This window comes from Corvus moneduloides, chromosome 11, assembly GCF_009650955.1.
Source record: "Corvus moneduloides isolate bCorMon1 chromosome 11, bCorMon1.pri, whole genome shotgun sequence".
NCBI classification, from domain to species: Eukaryota; Metazoa; Chordata; class Aves; order Passeriformes; family Corvidae; genus Corvus; species Corvus moneduloides.
Window position 1 is genome coordinate 17,571,271 of NC_045486.1, and position 19,873 is coordinate 17,591,143.

The 19,873-nt window shown below is 38.6% G+C and overlaps 1 protein-coding gene across 1 annotated transcript in view; it reads left to right on the forward strand.

Moving 5' to 3' along the window:
- DOCK3 (dedicator of cytokinesis 3) overlaps positions 1-19,873 on the forward strand; it is a 185,474-nt gene that overhangs the window by 51,992 nt on the left and 113,609 nt on the right. The window contains 2 exon segments of the mRNA XM_032121102.1: positions 8,227-8,375; positions 16,319-16,403. Of these exon segments, the coding sequence (XP_031976993.1) occupies positions 8,227-8,375; positions 16,319-16,403 (234 nt within the window).

Genomic DNA, 19,873 nt, shown 5'->3' on the forward strand with positions numbered 1-19,873 from the left:
CCACACAGCTTTCCCTTTTCCAGTCCATCAGGATTAGTGGGGTCTGCTGGCATTCCCAGTGCTTCCAGCAGGAGGCGTTTCGGATGGCTGGGACAGAGATTCCAGCAGGAGGTTGGAGGTGCTCCTCTTCCAGCTGGATTTACCAATATTCCAAGCTTTGTGGGACCAGAACTTCCGAGGGGAAAGAAATACACTTGCTGTTTTTCAAGACCATCAGTTCTCCCTCTGGAAGATCCCACATGATTCAGCAAATGTATTTTGGAAAGGAAAGGGCCATTATGGCTGTGGTTTTAATGTAAATAGGGGACACAAGTCTACGAGAAAAATGGAAGGTGGTGATGAGAGCAGGGAACATTTGGTACCGATTCTAGTTCTGCTTATTAAAGCTTCTTCCCTGCTGGGACCTCATATTTACAAACAGGGGAGGGCAGGTTGGGGATGTGAAGGTCAAAGGCATCCTTAGCAGTAGTGCCCTTGAGATGGGAGAGCTCAGGATCCTGAGGAGAGGGAGCAGGACAAAAAGCAGGATCACGACCTGAAAAAAATGGGAAAAATAAGCCTCTTTCCTTAGTGTGTTGTCTTTCAGAAGGCTAATTTACCTGGTCTTGTTAGTAATACTTCTAAAGAAATATGATAAAGCAAAATATATGCCTTCATATATTGTGCCCTAACATGTCTGTGTCATGATGGAGGCATTCAAAACTGGGGGGAATCATCCTTAATTAGATAGCAGAAGCCTTGCATGCCTATCTCTTTCTCCTCGGAATGGAAATTTATCCTAAATTGTACATTCTTACATTTAAGAACATCTAGAACAAGATGTTCTTACAACGTAAAAACAAATAAGTACGTTTAATATCCAAAGGATTTGGAACTGACTTCAATAAATGTAATATGGATTGAAAAGGGGTGTTAATGTCACTTGTTTTACAGTATTATAGAAATGAAGAATTAAACCTCTAAGTTTATCCCCTTCAATTCCACTTCCTTAAGCTTTGTTAAAAGTTTATGATGATGTTAGGAAATGAGGTTAATATTGCTGTTGCTCCTAAAGATTTAGGAACTCAATTCAATCTCAACAAAGCAATGGTAAGCTGAAGGCTGTGCCACAATCTCGTTAGGCAGGTTTTTCTCCAGCCCTCAGCTGTCAGCACTGGCAGCCAGGATGGGGATGGGCTCAAGACAGGGGGCTACTTTAGGGTATTTCTTGAACCAAATTTTTCCTCTTCTCACAGTAATTATCCCACAGAGCCCCTTAAAATTTTTCCTGGAAAAGACCAATCTCCCTTCTCAGCATCCTATTTTTTTCTGTTAACCAAAAAAGCTAAGCAACACTAATTCAGCCCCAGAATACCTGTCTCATGCTGGCCAAAGTACATTTCCTGATGATGATGATGCCTAAGAGTAGCAACAGCATATGAATACTGATAGCAGAAAGTCAGACACCAGAAGTGTCTCAGATTTGTTTTAACTTGTTTCTGTAACTGTTAAATGTTGTCATCTTGTACTTGTCCCAAGTTGCTGTATTAGACAGCCCAGGCATCTGAAGCTGTAAATAAGGAAGAGATATGAGAGTCAAGATGCACATCTTGACTGCCAGGGAGTGTAATAACTTGTACTCAGAGCTATTTACATGTGTGGCATAACTGATGTTTAGAGTGGAGAAGTTGTTTGTACTGTACTGAGTTATTATAAATAAAATAGAGTCTGAATTGCACTTTAGTGTGAGTTAAACAGTTAAGGTCTGTGAGGTGATAGAAACAAATAAGGGAAAGCTTCTCTTCTTGAAGAAGGCAGTAGATTGGGACTAACCCTTTGTGAAAACATTTTTCTTCATAATATTCTGCGGAGAGCTCTGAACTGAGATGGGTTGATTTGTTAAATGGAGAGCATCGTGACAACAGATTTAAATATTACCCACTGTCCTTCACAAGAGGTCTGAGAAAAGAGAATAGCCTTTTTCAAGGCAAAAGAGCTTTGCTAACATTGTGAGGACTTCTCCTCCTGTGTCTTGTTGTACCCGAAGTGCTGCTATTGCTGCAGTGCTACCTGGGTTCCCTCTGCATGGGGTTTAAAGCTGTGAAAGGCTTGGTTTGCAACAAATAGAAGATATCACCAGGTTTTTGGATGTGTTGGCAGATAGCTTCGATTTAAATACACCATTTTGGTTTTGGAGCAGAACAAACAATTGTTTTCTGTTTATCATAAAGAATTTGAATGCATTTAATTTTTTTTTTAATGTGCAATCCAATCCAGTGGAGTTCTGAAATTATTTTGGAGGCAATCCAGTTGTTGCTTTGCTGCACAAGGGTTTCTGGTAAAGCATATTAATGCTCCTCAGGAGAGGGGTAGGTCAGCACAAGCGCTGCACAAATGAAATTTCTAGTACATGTAGGAGAAACAGGGGGAATAAGGACAGGTGAGAAGTTTGCATATCCACTGCTAGTGTGAGGTGCCTGTATCCAATCAGCTTCTCTGTGATTTAGGCCTTCATATTCCAGGCTTCATTCTTTTGAGAATTTCGTTTTATTTTGCAGCTCAGGGTAAGGCGGAATTGTTGGTTTCTCCTTGGATTGTTGCCAAGAGTGCAAGGAACCTTTTTGTGAAGTTACTGATGTAAATTCAATATGTCTTTCAGCTTTTGAGCTCTTTGGAAGAAGCATAAGGACATAATATATCTAGAAAAAAATGACTGTACTCCTGAAGTATGATAAATGGTAATTCAGGCATGTTATTTAATCTAATATAAAGGAAAATCTTGTAGCAACATCTCTGCTTATCTTGTACAGGCTTTGTTTTGTTGTTTTTTCTCTGCTTTTGCTTTCTTTATTGATGTTACATCATTCTTTTTACTGCTTAAGTTCCTCCCTTGTCACATGTCAGTATTTTAGGCTACTTTACTCGTTTTAAATGGCAAAAGTCTGAAGAGCTTACTTTTTCTGTCACTCTGATTTACTGTGCTTTATTACACACTGTAAATTGAAATGCCCTCTGTGAATACAGTAGAGAATCAATTTAAATAGATTTTTATTGGAGTAAATAATTTCTGTGTGAAACTAAAAGCTATGAATATTCATAAGACAAAAATAAATACAATTCGTGATAATGCATACTTATGAATAAATTGAGAACTAATAAATAGAGATTTTCAGGATAGAAGAATGAAAATAAACCTAAACAGAGATGCCTTTCTCAGTCTGTTACTTGATTTGAAAGACTAATGTTGTTTATTGGACTTGATGATCTCAGAGGTCTTTTCCAGCCTTAACATTTCTATGATCCAGTGACTCTCTGGGTGTTCAATGGTGCCCTGTGAGAGAGGGACGAGCTCAAACCCAGCCTCTTGTGAAAACCCCAGGATGGTACCTCAACCCTTGATAAATGGACTTTGTAGTTTTACTTAGGAGAAGTTATAATTTATTAACTTTATTCTTGCTTGATGTTATTTTCCTTTTTTTGTTGTCTGTATTTTTTAACTGTTTTTGCAGTCCATTTTAGCTCTGTAATCCAAGAGGACCAGCTGTCTAGGCACATATGGAGAACTGATGAATATGTGCAAGTATTAATTGTGTTCTCAAATTGCTTTTTCTGTGGGTGCCAGTCAGGACACCTCTGTACCATCCACATCTCCCACACAAATTTCTTGCTCTTCAGTTCGTTTCTTTGTTTTTGAGACATCTTTGTATTGACCTATAGTCTGACCTTTATTCATCAACAGGCACTTGATGAATACTCTCTAATTTGATAGGTGATGTTTAAGGTTTGCATGGTAATATTACAGATTTTGAGTTAGACTAAACTATAAATATTGCACAGATCTTTAAATTCCAGCAGAGTTTTAATATAATTTGCTTAATTTAAAAAATCCAGGCAAAACTGGGAAGAAAGGCAGGATTTTTGTGTTGTTTCTAATTTGAGTATTTCCTTTCATGTACTGATGGTGCTTGCAGGCTTTAATATCTAATGTAGATACCAAAATCCATAATAAGGAACCTGGGAAAAGCTACTCACTTGCTTTTATAAGGAAAATAATTTTTTGTGCCCTTCTCCCTCATTACAGCCTAAGGCAGTTTTATAGGAAATGTCTTAAGGGACTGCTCTTGAGAGAGACAAAATCCTGACTTTACAGTGGTGGTAAATGAAGTCATGGTAACAAAATGATTATAAATAGGTCATCTTCTGTAATGTACCAGTCTGTTATGTATTTTCCTATTATGTGGCATTTATTTAGAGATGACAGAGGCAGCCTGAGGGAATTGCACGGAAGCAGGGCCTGTGTTGTGCTCGGGTGTGTTGGGTTTATGGCCCAGGTGGGCTGGTCAGGACCCCGAGCCCCTGTGCCAGGTGTTGGCTCTGGGGATGGTGCTGAGGGAAGAGGCCAATTCCAGCTTCTTCCACAGGGCTCAGCCCAGCTGTGGGGGGCCTCTGGCAGCACCTTTGGGGCAGGGAGATGAGGGGGAAAGTGGAGAAACAGCCCCACAGACACTGGAGCTGAGCAGGGGGAGGTGAACTGGTGATGGAGCAGGGATCCACACGGGGATCCACATGGGCAGAACCCACCCTGGCACAGGGGAAAAGTGTGAGGAGGAGCTGCCATGGACTGACCCCTCCATTCTCCTGCCAGTGTGGGGAGGAAGTGATTCCGTGAAGGATGGAGGAGTTGGGAGTAAAGGGAAAAAATGTTGGGCTTGGGAAGAGGGTGGTTGAGGACAAGAGTTTTTTGTGTCTTTGGATCTCACCACCCAACTCTATTTTAATTGACAATAAGTAAATTCCCCCAAGGGAGGTCTCTTTTGCTGGGATGGCTGTTGGTGAGCAGGCTCTCTGTCTTTATTCCAATCCACAAATATTGTCATTTCCTCCCCTGCCTGGCCTGTTGGAGAGAGGGATTGAGAGAGGGGCCAGGTGAGGGAAGCTCCACACCAAACCCATCTTTTGGCTTTTGAACTCCACAGAGTTAATACGGAGTCATTAAAAGAAAAAAATGTACTGCCAGAATTCCACTTTTTGATGCATAGCTGCACATCTGAAGATTATCCAAAGATTGATTAGCGTGACTTGTTAGTTATAACAGATCAAAGAAATACAGCAAATGTTTTTGTGTCTGGGGATAGTAAAAGGAGGCAACAAGACGTGTTAGAGGACTTGTGCTGCATGTGAGGAGAGCCCCAATTCATTAAGCCCATTCAGGTTCTTTGTCTGTGACTCATTTTAATTAATACGATAAAAGTTCTGCAAAAATACTTACTTTTGTATTCCAGATTTGCCAAATATGTTTATAAATGCACACAGCAGATCATTCTAGATGGACTGATAAAGTGCTCCTTGCTTGGGAGCTTGTGATAAAGCCAGCTGAAAAATGAGGGGTTAGAGGTTGTATGAAAATTTACTGTGAATTGAATAGAATGAATGCTTACACATCAAACTGACTTGCATATCTTTTATTTAACTACTAACAGCATGATAAAGTTTCAGGTTTGTTTATGATGCTACTCTTACTAAAACTGAAGGGTTTTAATACTGAGGAGGATTTTTTTTCTGTAAATGTGGTGTCTGGGGTCATCTGTTTTACAGTTTTCTTTACACAGGGGTAGGAATCCTGATTAGCTTAGCTTGGTGTTGAATTTTGAAGGGTCTTTTTAAATATTGAAAGAGAGAAGTCATTAAAATGTGAGCATCTCCTTCCTTCCTTCCTTCTCTCCCAAATGAAGCTCATTAGTCCCTGGGCTTGTGTAGTGTGAGGAGGGATATTATAAACTGGTTTTCGACTGCTTCAAAATCCCTTCTGCCTGCAAGCCTGGAATTAAGCCACTTCCAGCTCTGTTCTAGCTCTCCTTTCTCTCTCATGAGTGTATTCCTTCAGTATCATGGATCTTGCATCTATGGTTCTTCATAACATTTTTCCCAAGATCACAGCCACAGCTCTGCTGGCTTTCCACTTTCTCTTCCTCCTTTCCTTGCCATGGGCCTTGGATTTTCTGGAAGGACACCCTGTGTTTAGCTCTCTCTCAGTACTTGTGCATTCAGTTTAGAGCAGGTGAAACACTTGTGCTCTATAATCTCCTTTATTTGTATTTAAATACGTACTTCTGATACTTCTGTAAAAAATGACTGTTTGAACATAACCACAGAACACACTGTAATTTAACCAGCACAGAGTTCTGGATCTGAATGCTTGGATAACCGTGAACCATCATTACAGGAGTAAGTGGCTCTCTTGGCAGGTTTATTTGGGAAGTCTGAATATGATGGTTTGGGACCTGATTCTCATGATAATTTAATTCCCAACTGTTTTATTATTTAGATATACTTAATTTGCTTTTTTGTTATTACCAAACTCAACAGTTTTCATCTTGTGTTTTAACAACCTTTCCTTGTTCACATAAATAGCATATAAAAATGGACATTTCCCATACCTACTGTCATTGTCAGCTTATATAGGATGTACTTGTGACAACGTTTAGTAATAAAACCTAAACAAAATCGAGTAATTTCATTCTTATCAGCTGTGCATGATTATCTTCCTTGCATAAATATTTTCAGCCCCAGAAATGTATGTCTTTCTGTTAGGTCTGATGTCGGATTTTCTTTCTTTAAAGCAGGACCAGAACCGGTGTTGAGGCAGAGTTGAAAGATTGTGCATCTTTTAGTCTCAAAATTTTTTGATAGGAACAACTGATGATGCCATCTGTGCTTAACCTGCTTCAGCAAAACAGATGTGTAATCAGGTTCAGGGAAATTAAAAAAATACTTATCAAAATGGATTGTATTGATGTCTGTTTTCCTAAGTCATGCAAATCTAGTGGTCTTATAGGAAAACAAACTCAAGTAGGTGGAATTTCTTTTTTCATCTCATCTCAGCTATTTTTGGTAAACAAGTGAAAAACACTTGTTCTAATAATGTGTTGCAACAGAAAAGACTTATGCTTCTCTTTGTGGATGTTCCTCTATCAGATGTAATCTTGGTAAATGCAGGTGTCTTCATTTAGAGGGCTTTTATAACCCACTCATGTGCAAGCAGAGATGTGATCAAGGCAGTGCCAGCTGATGAAGTCTCTGTGTCAGTCCATCTACTCAGTGTTTTCCCAAGTGAGATTCCAACATTTCAAGCTTTGCAAAGCGGTGGGAATGGAGCTCAGTTGTTAAAAAAACCAGCATCCAGCTGCAACAGGAGATCTTGTTTTCCTACTTGGGATCCCCCTTGGTTGTTTTATGCAGTATTGGAGACCGACTGTGTGGACAGGAGCCCCTTTGACACACAATCCTGACCCAGCACAGAGTGGAGTAGTTTGGACACACATCCTTATGGTGTCTTATGGTATGGGTGGCCTTGGTTGTTGGCCTTAAACTTTCCTTTTTGGGAACTCACAAATAGTTACTTCCTCGGGGGAAAAAAGTATTTTCACTTGTCTGGTTTGGGGGTGTTTGGTTTTGGAGAAGAGGTTTTTTTCCATAATGGAGTAATACCAGGTCTTCTGGAAAGGATGCAAGTGTTAGATGTGTAAGTTTTTTGGGGGGGATTTTCTGTGTATTTGTCCTTACTGATGGTGGTGGCGTGGGGGGTTTATATTATTGATGGTAATTTTTCTCTTTCAAAGTAGTTTTCCTGGTGGATTTTATTGTTAATTTCTTTAGTCCTTTTTAGAGTGCTAGATAATGAATTTTCATACACACCCCTCATACCAGGCTAAATTTTGGTAACTGGAAGATCACAAATAATTTAAAAGTGCTTTTCTGTTGTGGTGGCTCATTGTTGCTGACTGCTCAGAGCCATTCAATTAGCTGCTGACAGAAAGCAAGCTTTTTCACCTCTCCATTGCTTTAAATCTAGAACTTTACATTTACTATATGATTGGAGTAAACGATTCCTGCTGTGCCTAATGAATCAATCCTCTTATTTAGCATTAGGTTCCATCAGAAAATGGGCCTCTTAGCAGATTGAGCCTAAACCTTAGGAATAAGAAGTTAGTTAGTATGAATTGCACTACTTTTTGATGTAAATATTTTAAGGCTCATAAAAACTGGATTGATGTTCCTCTAGGGTAATTAAATGAAAATTTGGTAACTTATTAATCTCTCTCTTTCTCTCTCTCTTTCTCACATTCTTTGTCTTTCCAAACTTATTTTCCCCCCCTCTCTTTCTTTCCCCTGCTGTTTTCCCTCCCTGCTTCTTTCTTTTTCTCTCTCTCTCCTCCCCCCTGCTCCCAAAAATGTGTACCTTTACAGAAACATAAGGTAGATCTTTTCTACAAACTGCGGCATGTGATGAATGAGCTCATTGACCTCCGCAGGCAGCTGCTCTCGGGGCACCTGACACAGGATCAGGTGCGAGAGGTCAAGAGACACCTCACAGTGAGGCTGGACTGGGGCAATGAGTAAGTACTGGGTACTGTTTCTTCTAATTCTTCTGAAGTAACTTTTATTAACAAAAAAACCCAACACAACGTTTTCTTTCCAATAGCATTTGTGCACAGGGAGAACTTGGGATTATTTGAAAATCAAGTATAACTTTTTACAGTGAATTTATTGCCTTCTGCAGTGAGTTTTGCTCTCGCTGTGGAATGAGCTGTTTACCAGTAGCCCTTTCCTAGGGCTCCCCTCACTTATAAAAGGATTAGGTCACTTTACTTACTTGGTACCAACCTAGAGAATATTAGGCCTGAGAGGATATGTTCAGAGGTACTTAAAGCACATTTTTCTTCCATTGAAGAAGTATTTTAATGGTTGGTGCAAAAAGTAGAGAATCTCACAGTTAGCAGGAACACTGGAGCTGAGGCTGTGATATTTAGACTTTGTATCATGACGCTCCTCAGGGGTTTAGGCTCTCCTTGGTCAGTTCCATGGTGATTTTGTGGAGAGGTTTTTTTAAAGCCAAAGACAACTGCAATTCATTCACACAGAAATGGTAATAAATTGCTATTAGACAAAAAACAGCCCTTGGCCAGACTTGTGTGTCCTGAGATGTGGATCAGGCAGGTAAGTTGTGCATGACACACATGTGACACTCTCAGACAAACAGCAACTGCTTTTCCACTGGGAGTGGGATTAATGCTAATGAGCATGTGGGAGTGGGGAGGAGTCCTGTAAGTTGACAGCTAAGGAGAAAATCCAATGTTTTTCATTAAGCTATGTTTGTTTGATTCTGTTCCTTAGTCACCTACATCAAAACCCCCTGTGAGGGACATACCTGAATGCCCTGATGAAGGTTTAGCAGCCCCCTTCCTGCACTTCATGTCTCTCTTGTTAAAAGAAAGCTCTGAAGGACATAGACCAATAGATTGCATCAAGTCTTTGCTCTGCAGTGCGGAATTACAGATATTTTCCATTCTTATTCCCAGTAGAGTAAATGGGAACCAAGAGACTGTTTTTGAGCATTACGCCTGCCTGGTTTTGCTCAGAGTTTATGGATCAAATTAGCAACAGGAAGCTGCAAAAATGCTGTGAGGAAAAAAAGATGAGGAGAGCAGACAGCAGTGCAGCAGTGAAGAGAATAGGTTGTTCTGTGAGGTGGCTATAGACCATTTTTGATGTAAAACCATTAAATAGGAATGTAATTAAAACTATAAAGGTAAATCTAATGCATGACAATTATGGAGAAGCATCAGTGAAATCAGTAAATATATTCAGCATTATATTCATCTACTCAGGTTGCCTATTTAGGAAAAAAAAAATTTCTTTGCTTCTTACTACAGGTATTGAACTCCCTAGAGAAAGAGGTGCATGATATCAGAAATACATACAGTATTTAAATCTAAATATCTGGGACTTGGAGGGTATTTCTGCAACAACACACTTTTCCACAGAATTTTGGAAGAGTTCTGCCACTTTCTTCTATCCACCCTCTCTGAGTTTTATCACAAAACTTACGACCAGCTGTGTTAATCTGCTAAAAACACTAACGATTTTCATATACATATTCACATAGTACTGCCCTTTCTCAAGTATTATGATAGTGTTAATTGCTTGTTTTGTCATACTTGAGATTTGCAAATAAAATAAATGAAAAACCTTGTTATTAATGTGCATTAATGATGTCTGAGAAGACTGAGTACCTGCAGTTTGAGCAGGGCTGTAATTACTCAAGACAGTCCAGTTTAACAAGAGATCCTCCATGGCCAAGTAGCTTTCAGGAACACATCTCACACATCTGATACGTAGCATGCTTGCTTATTTAGTGAGAGGCTACTTTTGTCCTGACCTTGATCATTAATGAATTGTATTCTTTGGGAAGGAGTGATGCAAACATGAAACTCACACTTCTTGTCACCACCAGTTAGGGATTTTTTTTTCCTCTTTGTTAAACTGGTATAATTTTTCCCTTAAATACACTGGCAGTGGCTCAGTCTTCATCCCTTGTGTTGTGGTGGGAGCTGGTGGAAATCAAGGGACAGATAAACTCCTTGGATGAATAGCTGCAGGTTTCTTCTTTTGTGAAAGAAGTCATTTAGACTGTTTTCAGACCTTTTATTTGCTTCGTTTTGTGTGCCTACTGTAAATATTAAGTTTTGCTCTGTAGTTTGGTCTATTAAAATGTGGGAATACCGTTTTACTTATTATTGCTGCTAACCCTCTGTATTGTTGCTAATCATTCTTGTAACACAATACTGATTGCCCCTTCCTGTAGCAATTCCATTTTCTGTTGCTTACACATTCTTTCTCCCCTGTACAAAAAAAGATCCTGGACTCATCCTTTTGTTCATTCATTCATGCTTTGTTCCTTGTTCCAGTTACCCCCAGGTAGCTTGGGTTTGCTCACATGCAGGGCTGATACTGCTGCTGCAGAGGATTTTGTGTTTCCCAATCAGAATTTGCTACTTTCAGATGAGCATCTTGCTGGTTTTAGACTTGCACTTTTAAGCATCTCTCTGTGTATTTTTGCACAACCAAAATCTCATCTACTGCTTTCTTTCCTGCATATCTTGCTGCGTTTTATACAGAATGCTGCAAATACTTCTGCTTTCTAAAAATGTTTCACTCTGATACAATTGGCCATAATATTAATATGTGGAAGTCTGAAATGCTATTGGAAGTGTCCAATGGTCTGTAAATAACAAGCAAAAAGTTGTTATAAATGTTATAAAGCTGAAATCTGCTATTTATCATCTCATTTAAATCATGTTATGAAGTGGACTCTTCAGTTCTTCATCTCATTTTCTGTCATGTTTCAAGTAAAATAGATACTTGATTTTAGAATTTTTGTTTAGGTTTCTGCTTCTACATGAATGGATAAGTTTTTCAACTTTTACTATTGCTTAGAATGAGAAACCAGAATGCAACTTTTTTTGCTGATGAAAAGCTGTTTCATTGTAGAGACTTTTGCATCAAAAACAGATGAAGGAATCTGCCTGACAGATCTTCTATTTGAAATGTGAATCCTCTGCTTCTGCTTCAGTGCCAAAAGCTAATTGCAGCAGTATGTGCAATACCTTGTGTGCCAGAAAGGCAGATAAAGCTTTCTTCAAAGTAATTCAGCTTGAAAATCAGAGGTCATTTCACCTGATCTCCAGGATGATTCTTTCAGATTAATGTAGCACCTGTCAGATTACCAGAAAGCATCCAGGTTTCCTTTCATACTTAGGGAAGACACTTCCTTCCCTATAAATGTGGTATAGATACTCTGTGTTTAGGGTCAGAAACAGAGTAAAGAGGGGGAGCCACCAATACCTTCATATTTTTGACAGATAAAAGCCATAAACAAGATGAGTTTGTAGGCTTGTATTACTTTTTAGTCAAAGGTTATTCCTTTTCCCCATAAAATGTTATTAAAATCATTGCATTAAAAGAAATCTTCCAAGTAGTTGCCATAAATTCTACACAGAAAGATCCACAGGTAGCCAAGAGGTACAAATGAGTGTTTAAAATGAAAAACAAAGGGAAAATATTAGCAATAAATCTTTCACACTGTCATGCAAAGAAAATGTAACACACGTTTAAAGTCATGGTTTTTCTCCTACCTCACAATTGCAGTTGGAAAGCCAGTAGCAGTTGCAATGTTAGTACCTGCTAACTACTGACATCCATAACTGTGGAGGGGAATTTTGTGATCCAGTGAAGTCAGCACAGTCTTAAATTTCAAAAAGCCCTACATTTCAGTGCTCACACTATCAGATTATTTTGGGGCTTGGAGTGATTTACCCTCTTGTCATATTTTCTTGACATAAAAGGAATTAGAATGACTTTTTGGTAGTGTTGCAACAATTAGCTTAAAGTTGGTAAAATGCATGTGGATATATGATTTAAAAGTACAGATGATACCTGTTTTGAGAATTAAAGGCAGTTTTATTGCAGTAGTTGGCATTGTATCAAAGGAGATCAAAATGGGAGAGACCAACTTAACCATAAAGAAATGCCTTTAAGAAGGTTGCAGGAAGAGCAGCTGCCATTTCTGTCTAAATGTACAGCATCTTTCCTGAATAGGCTTGGAGTAATGATTGAGTTGGGATTAAAGGTCTAAGAAACTTTCCTGAATGTCAATCTTTGAGGAAAAGCTGAAAAACCTTTCTCTGTAGCCTGATACTGCCATGCTCCGAAGTATTTGCTACAATTCCCTTTTATCCTAAGATTCTTTACCTTCATCTCATCATCTTCATTTTAAGAAATAATTTCCTGTGTAGCATTACATCAGTACTTTATTAATTTCTGTATAGATGGCAGCCCCTGCAGTTTTTAACATAAAATAACTTAATTCCATCAAAGAAAAGTATCAGGTTGTATTATTAGAGTCTCATTTTGACAAACATGTTTTTTTCATGTATTTGATTTTCCATGGATTTCTGTATTGTATTTCCATCAAAGTCTGTTTTAAAGTCTGTATGTAGTTTATGTGAATCACTGCTAGGATCATTTTCTTTCCCTTCACCATCTTTATTTGTGTAAGAGAAATACGAATGATATTGAATGAGGCTTTGATATACTGAGAGAAGGAATACAAGAAAAATTGATGCCTGTAGAATTAAAGATGAAAAGGTTGAGGGAAAGTGGACATTTTTGGAGCAAAGGAGATGAGATCGTGCACCCTCCAGAGATGTGATGAGCTCTCCCAATTTGTTCTTCAAGATTGAGTTTGCATCTGAGAGTTTTTTGGGGTTTTTTTCAAAGTAAAATGAAATATTTCTGCAAGGCTCTTCTAGGAAGAGTTATCCTGACTTGTGGTTTTACGGATTCTAAATGCTGTGCTGTTTGTATTGTAAATATATGGACATACTAGAAATTAGGAATATTCTTCAAAATTACCATTAAAACCAAGCTGTTTTTTTCTAGAAGCCTAGTTAACCTTGAGTTGTGTGTTCATCCCTTTCAGTATTAAAAAACCCTGTATTTTTTGTCAATTGGCTGGATTTCATATTACTTGAGAGAAAATTATCTAGAGATTTTAGGTGGTGGATTTTAAAAATTATTTTCCCCCAAAGAAAGGAAAATTGTGAAGACCTTTATGTAGAAGAGGAAGAATGCCTAAATGCCAGCTGGAGGTATCCCAAACAGATGCAGTCAAGAGGTAATTGATAGGCTTGGTGATATTTTGTAGGTATACTTGGGAAATAATTTTGAAGGGCAGTTCAGTGTGAAGGCAGAATAAAAGAGCACAAGAATTTGCTTGTAAAAGAAAGTATTGTGCAGACAGGAACTGTCAAATAAACAAACCAGCACATTATGTAATTTTTTGCATGCTCTGTTTTGGAGAAATACTGCCTGGCAGCTGGGGCTCTTCTATTCCCCCAGTGTTTGATAATTGAGAGGGAAAGTGGGCCACTGACTGTCATTGCCATCTCAAACATTATGTTGTCAGTCCTTCACAGGCAAAAAAATTATTGATACAAATTGAGTGTACAAACCTGAACTTCCACCTTCCACCAGTAAATGGCTGCATGTTTGTGCTCCAGCCAAGACACCCTTATTTGCTGGGAGCAAGTGTTGTGCAGGATTAACATAGTATTAGAGAATGAGAATCTTCTGGGCTGAAAATCCACGGTGTTAAGGGATTTAACTAAAAATAGGGTATTAGATAAGTTTCACAGGGATGCTGCTGCAGTTGTGTTGAACATTATTAAGCAGAAGATAATACACTTGTCACGTTCTGAGTAATGAGTGCAGGCACTGCTTCACCCCAGCTCTCCAGAGAGCTGAAATGATGTGAACAGAACCTTGTCAGGCTGGGATTGGCTTGGCCAGGTGTTCCTGGGCAACTTTAACAGAGCTCTGTGACTGCCCTGGAACTGCAGTGCACACACAAGTGGCTTTGATAATGTTAGTGGGGAATAATTTGTTCAATATCTGTGTGCTGAGGGGAAATCCCTCCTTTATCAATGTACTTCAGGGGTGGGAGTGTGCACACACGTGAATGACAGGGTATTTTGGAGGTTGTTTAGATACTCACTTTCAGAAAAGCTTCTGTGAATGAATTTGATGAGCATTAACATTTTTTAAAAAAAACCTTTGCAGTGATCTCTTACTGATTTTACCTTTTTTTGGTATTATATTTTTTGACTTTGTGTGATAAGGAGGCTCAGCTGGCAGCTGCAGGTAAGGATTACCTAGTGTGGCCTTATTTTAATCTTTTTCATTTGGTAAATAGATAGTCATTTTCATTTTTGCAGCTGCAGCTTTCAGATACTGGTCCTGGGCCACAGATAACTTGTGTTTGATAGGTTTAATCAAAACAAAGTGTGAAACCATCACTTTCACAATGTGGCAGAACTTAGAATTTGGTATTTGACATGAAACTGCATTGAAGAAGGAAAGCTGTTCCCTTTTTTCCACTGAAAAGATAATTGATTTTGGCAAAGAACTGAGAAACTGGAAATTCCAGTTTCTCAGTAGGATGTTTCAGTGACCATACAGTGCTGCCAGGACAAGTGAACAGGGCTGAGCTATATTTTTGAGGTGTGATGGCTTAGGGATATAAATAAAGAAGGAAGACCTGATTAGGCTGAGTTTCAAAAAAGAATTACGGAGTTTGGAAACTTCTGGGTAACGTTTAAAAGCACCGTGGTGAGCAAAGGTAGCTGAGCTTCCTCCTGGTGAGCTGCTTCTCCCTGGCTGTTGTTTTAAGCCAATTGCTCAGAAAGAGACACTGGATTGCCTGGAGCCTTCTGTTATTGCTCCACACAATTACTCTGCAGTACCAGAGAGGTTTTTCTCAATAAAATTTTTCATTTGCCATCAGGAACAAGTCTGTGCAGAATGTTTCCCTCTCTGATTACAAAATTAAATTGACTTTTGCTTTTCTTTTATAGTTCATTACAAAAGGAGTGCCAAGGTAGTTGGTGAGGGCACCTCTTCTGAAGTTGTTGTTGTTTTTTTTTTTAAGACTATCAAGAATTTCAATAGAAAATGTCTAGAAGTGAAGTATCAAAGTTACATAAGGCAGAAGCAGGAAAATAGTTAATTCATGTGTTGGTTTTTTTTTCAAATTTACTCCTAATGTGTGTTTAGTGTACCTTTTTATTGTAATGCTCAGAACTCTCTCTGCCTCAGAAACTGAAGATCTATGGAGCAAAACTTGAGTTTTGTCACTTTTAAGGTTGTCATGTTCTGCAGTCTACAGTTATTAATTAATCATTAACAGTTGTCATTTATTTGTCTGGATGAAGAATATCTTATTCTGTCTGCTACTCATGTGAAGCCATGACCTGCACTGCCTTCTTTACAGCTGAATTCTTTAACCAGTCATCTTTGCATTGGTATTCTTTTTTTATCAGTTTATGTATTTGATTTGAACCAAAATATTAATTCTGTTCAGAATGATTAAAAATATGTTGTGTGTGTTACAAATAGAGATTAAGATTATTGTTATTGCAGTTATTGTTTGTTATTTAAAAAAATACTATGTTTCCACAGTAATAAAGTTGGGGGTGAAGTTTTATGAACACCAGGAATATCAAAGCAGCTTCCCAAGGCTCAGGATCTGTTGGCACGTTTGAACAGGGCTATTAATGGAACTTTTTCATTATGTAGTGGAGGATCTTACTCAAATACTGCAGCAGAAACCTGAGTACGAACTTTCTTTACCTGCTACATTTCCATGTACAAAATTAACTTTTTTGGGGTACTGCACCAACATACTGGCCAAAAGCTTCCCCTGCATTAATTGCCAGAGCTCCACTGAAGTCAGGGAACAAAAAGTAACAAGTTTGTAGAGGGATTTTTTGATATTTGCATTAAATTTTCTTTAGAAGGGTTACATGTTTAATGGTTAACAATTGCAGTCAGACTGGAATAGATGACTATTTCCATGTCCCTGCCATGGAGGAGGCACATGCAGGAGGTGCTGGTGAACCTTCATGTACCACCCTGACACTGCTCCTTCCTTCTCTTCCAGACATTTGGGCCTTGACTTAGTTCCTCGGAAGGACTTTGAGGTTGTGGATTCAGATCAGATCAGTGTTTCAGACCTCTATAAAATGGTAAGAAATTCTGTGGAAGATTGCTCTGAGTTTTCACTGTGGGAGGGAAAGAAGAGAAAATGTTTTTATTCTTTACTCTTCCATGTTTTCTTGTTTAAAATGGTGTTGTAATCTAAATGTCTTCTTCATTTGCACCCTGACCACCAGCACTGTGTCTCTGGTAGCCTGAGTACCCTAAGCAGTGGCATGCTTTGATACATTTTCAGTTCAATTAATAAACTAACACAGTGTTACTCTTGGAAGGTTCTGTGAGCCCAGAAAGTCCATGAGAGCCACTATTTGATTCTTTCAGCAGATCTGCAGATGAAGAATACCTAAGTGAAAAGTCTGGGTTTAGTGGTTGCATAGATAATAAACATCTTTGCCCTGCTACAAAGACTTTTTGAGCTCACTAAAAAAGGGCAGAGAGGAGGGAGACCAGTGCATAAGTTAATTTAAGCAAAATTAATCCTTGAGCATTAAGACCATCCCTGTTTTATGTCAGTGCTCCTTAAAAACATGATGTGCATTTGAATAAAAATATTTGGATTTTCAGGTAAAGTAGTATAATCCCTTCACTGGAGTGAGTTCCAAATTCTGTCATGATTAGTCACTTGTACAGTCCTGTTGGTACCTAATGAAGTTGAAGTTGTTTTGGAAATGTGAATTGTGCCATTAACGAACTGTAAAGTCACTGATGCATGTTACAACTTAATTGTGTTTGGATTCTCTGTTAGTAGGACTAATACAGATAATTTTGGTTGTGTTGTGATGTAACTGTAGAGGGAGAAACAGCATGTAATGTTCAGCAGGTAAGCAGCATGTAAAATTCAGGAAAGTGAATGAAAACCCTTCCTCAGAGGCTGTTTTATCCAAAAAAGAAAGCCCCAAACAACCCAAATAAAAACCCCTCAGCAATTATTTTATACAACTTCTTCACTTAATATCTTCCAAAGAAAATAGTGTTTTCTACGTAATGCTGTTACAGTGCCACTCACTTCTAGGAAGCTTTTAATTTCCTATTTTAAAACAGTTTTGACTTTCAGCTATTTCAGATTAGGAGCAGAGAGGTCCATGGCTTGGGGATGGGTTTTGGTGTGCAAGATATACCTTTTCCTTAAACCAAAGGCATGTTTTGTAAACAGGCTGGGTGCTGTTGCTGGTTTGGATTATTTGCACCATATAACAGTGGATTTCATGGAAAGAAATAAAAAGTGTTGCATAAGAAATATGAAAGTACACCAGTCTATAGAGCTAATTTTTAAAGTTTGTTCCTGATTTTCCATGGTCTGAGGAGAGTTTGGTGCCAGTATAGCAGAGTTTTCCTTCAGTACAGCATGGAAATAACTCGCTACCAAATTCAATCAGTGAAGACTCAAAGTGTGAGATTAGTTGCTAACTAAGGATTGGTTTATTACTCTGAGGTTTATTCTGCACATTTTTTACTCTGAATTCTTGCAATACTGCAAGTAGGCAATATTTATTGCCAGAGCAGCCTAATTGTGTCACCCCTTAGTCCTGTGCCTGTGCTGCTCCGTTCTGGGCTGGGCTCAGGACACACCATTACTCACTTCACACTTCACTGCTGCCGACGTCTGTGGATGCAAGAGGACAGTGCTGTCTAATCACATCTCTTCACAGTCAGAAGGCAATTTCAGGAACCAAAGCAGCTGAAAACCTGTTACTTTTTTAAACTTGAATTTAGTAAAAAATGAGGGAAGGGTATGTTGGTGACTTAGGTTGTTTTAGGGTTATTTTTAATATGGTTGGGGGATCATTGGTATTATTTAACAAAAACTCAGGGAGAGAATCCTCCTTACTTATGATGAAATACTTCATGGATTCTCAAATGAGCAATGGGTTTTACATTGTAGAATAATCTTGCAGGAATAGTTGTGAGAGCCAAATTGCTTTCTTGTATTTTCAGGATTGTAGGATGTTAAATGTAACATAGAAAACACTCATTAGCAGAGCAATGGGTGAGATAGCACATCAGACTTTTCTCTCTGCGACAACAGATTCAAGCATTTTTTACTCAGTCATTAGACTTAGCACTGCTCTTCTTGATAAATTGTAAGTTGTTAAATTTGAGCCTCTTTTTCAGCTCTCATGTTTCATGCTAAGTGTATCCATGACTGCTGGGTGATGCTGAATTCATCTGTTTGGCAGAACTGTTGTGCTCTGAGGCCTTGCTCATCCTGCTTCTCCACGTTACTCATTGTGAAGCTAAATGCCAGTGGCTGCAGGATGCACAGTATTTGTCAGGAGTTGTTGCTTTGCTCCTGAAGGAAAGCAAGTTGCCCTTTCCCTATGACAATGTTTGTGACTTTAACCAATATGACAGAACACTTTTAAAAAATACATATTACTTTTGAATGGTGGGAAAATATGTTCTCAGAATTCTGCCACAGAGCTCAGTGCTGGAGTTGCCACTGGATTGAAGTTGTCGTTTAGGAACACAAAGTCCTGCAGAATGTCAGGAACACTTGGATGGCACATTTTAGTGGAAAGGGTTACAAGTTACAAACGTCTGAAGTCATTTCGCAAATCAGAAATGTTCAAAGCTGGTGATGAATTAGGTTTAGCTTTTCTATAAAGTTATTGAAGTGGGTGTGTGTCTTCAGGACAAGTTCAGGAGGTGCATGAAAGGCACAGCTGTTGACTGTGTAACTGCTGCAGCTTAGGCATTTCTTCCAGCTGTGTGAGAGAAATGCCACGAGTTCACCAGAGTTCCTATTAAAAAAAAAAATAGAGTTCCTAAACAAATAGTTTCAAATTAATGCTGCCATTAATGCACCTCATAACTGTTTATTCTTTATTCAGATGGTAAATGTGATTGGTAAGGAGGAATAGTCAAGAAAATAGTTCAGTTACCCAGAACTCTACTAGATCAGGAAAACAGCTGGACACAAGCTGGACAGGAAAATCACGAAATCTTTGTTGTGATTTTCTTGGTTGTTCTCTGTTTAACAAAGCAGATTGACAGAGAACAGGTTTGTGTATGTTGGGTTCTAAACCCCAGTAAGAGGTCAGATGAGAATATTAAGGCAGAAAGCAGTTTAAGACTGACTTGGGAATGATGGGATTCACTTACCAGGCATTGCTAGGAAAGGAATGAGGAAGAACAACACTGAAAACTGATATTGGTAGATAAGATACCATGAGAAAGAGGTTTGATGGGAAGAAGAAGGTAAGGAGAATTGATAGCTCTTTCAGTAAATTAAGAACAAAACCAAAGATGCTCACTAACAGGCCAAGTTGGATAAGTTAGGAATTCTTCTTTTCCTCCAGGCGTTAGAGTGAAAGGGACATTGAGGTTACCAAGAGCAAGTTTACAAGAACCGAATTTTATAGAGAAGTATAATAGAATAGCACAAATGGGCAAATAGAAAAATTGGGCAATGCACAAATTCAAGTTTAACAAGCAAATGTGGTCAATTGTATCAAGAAACAGTTTTATATAAATAACCTGATGGTACTGGGAAGCTAAA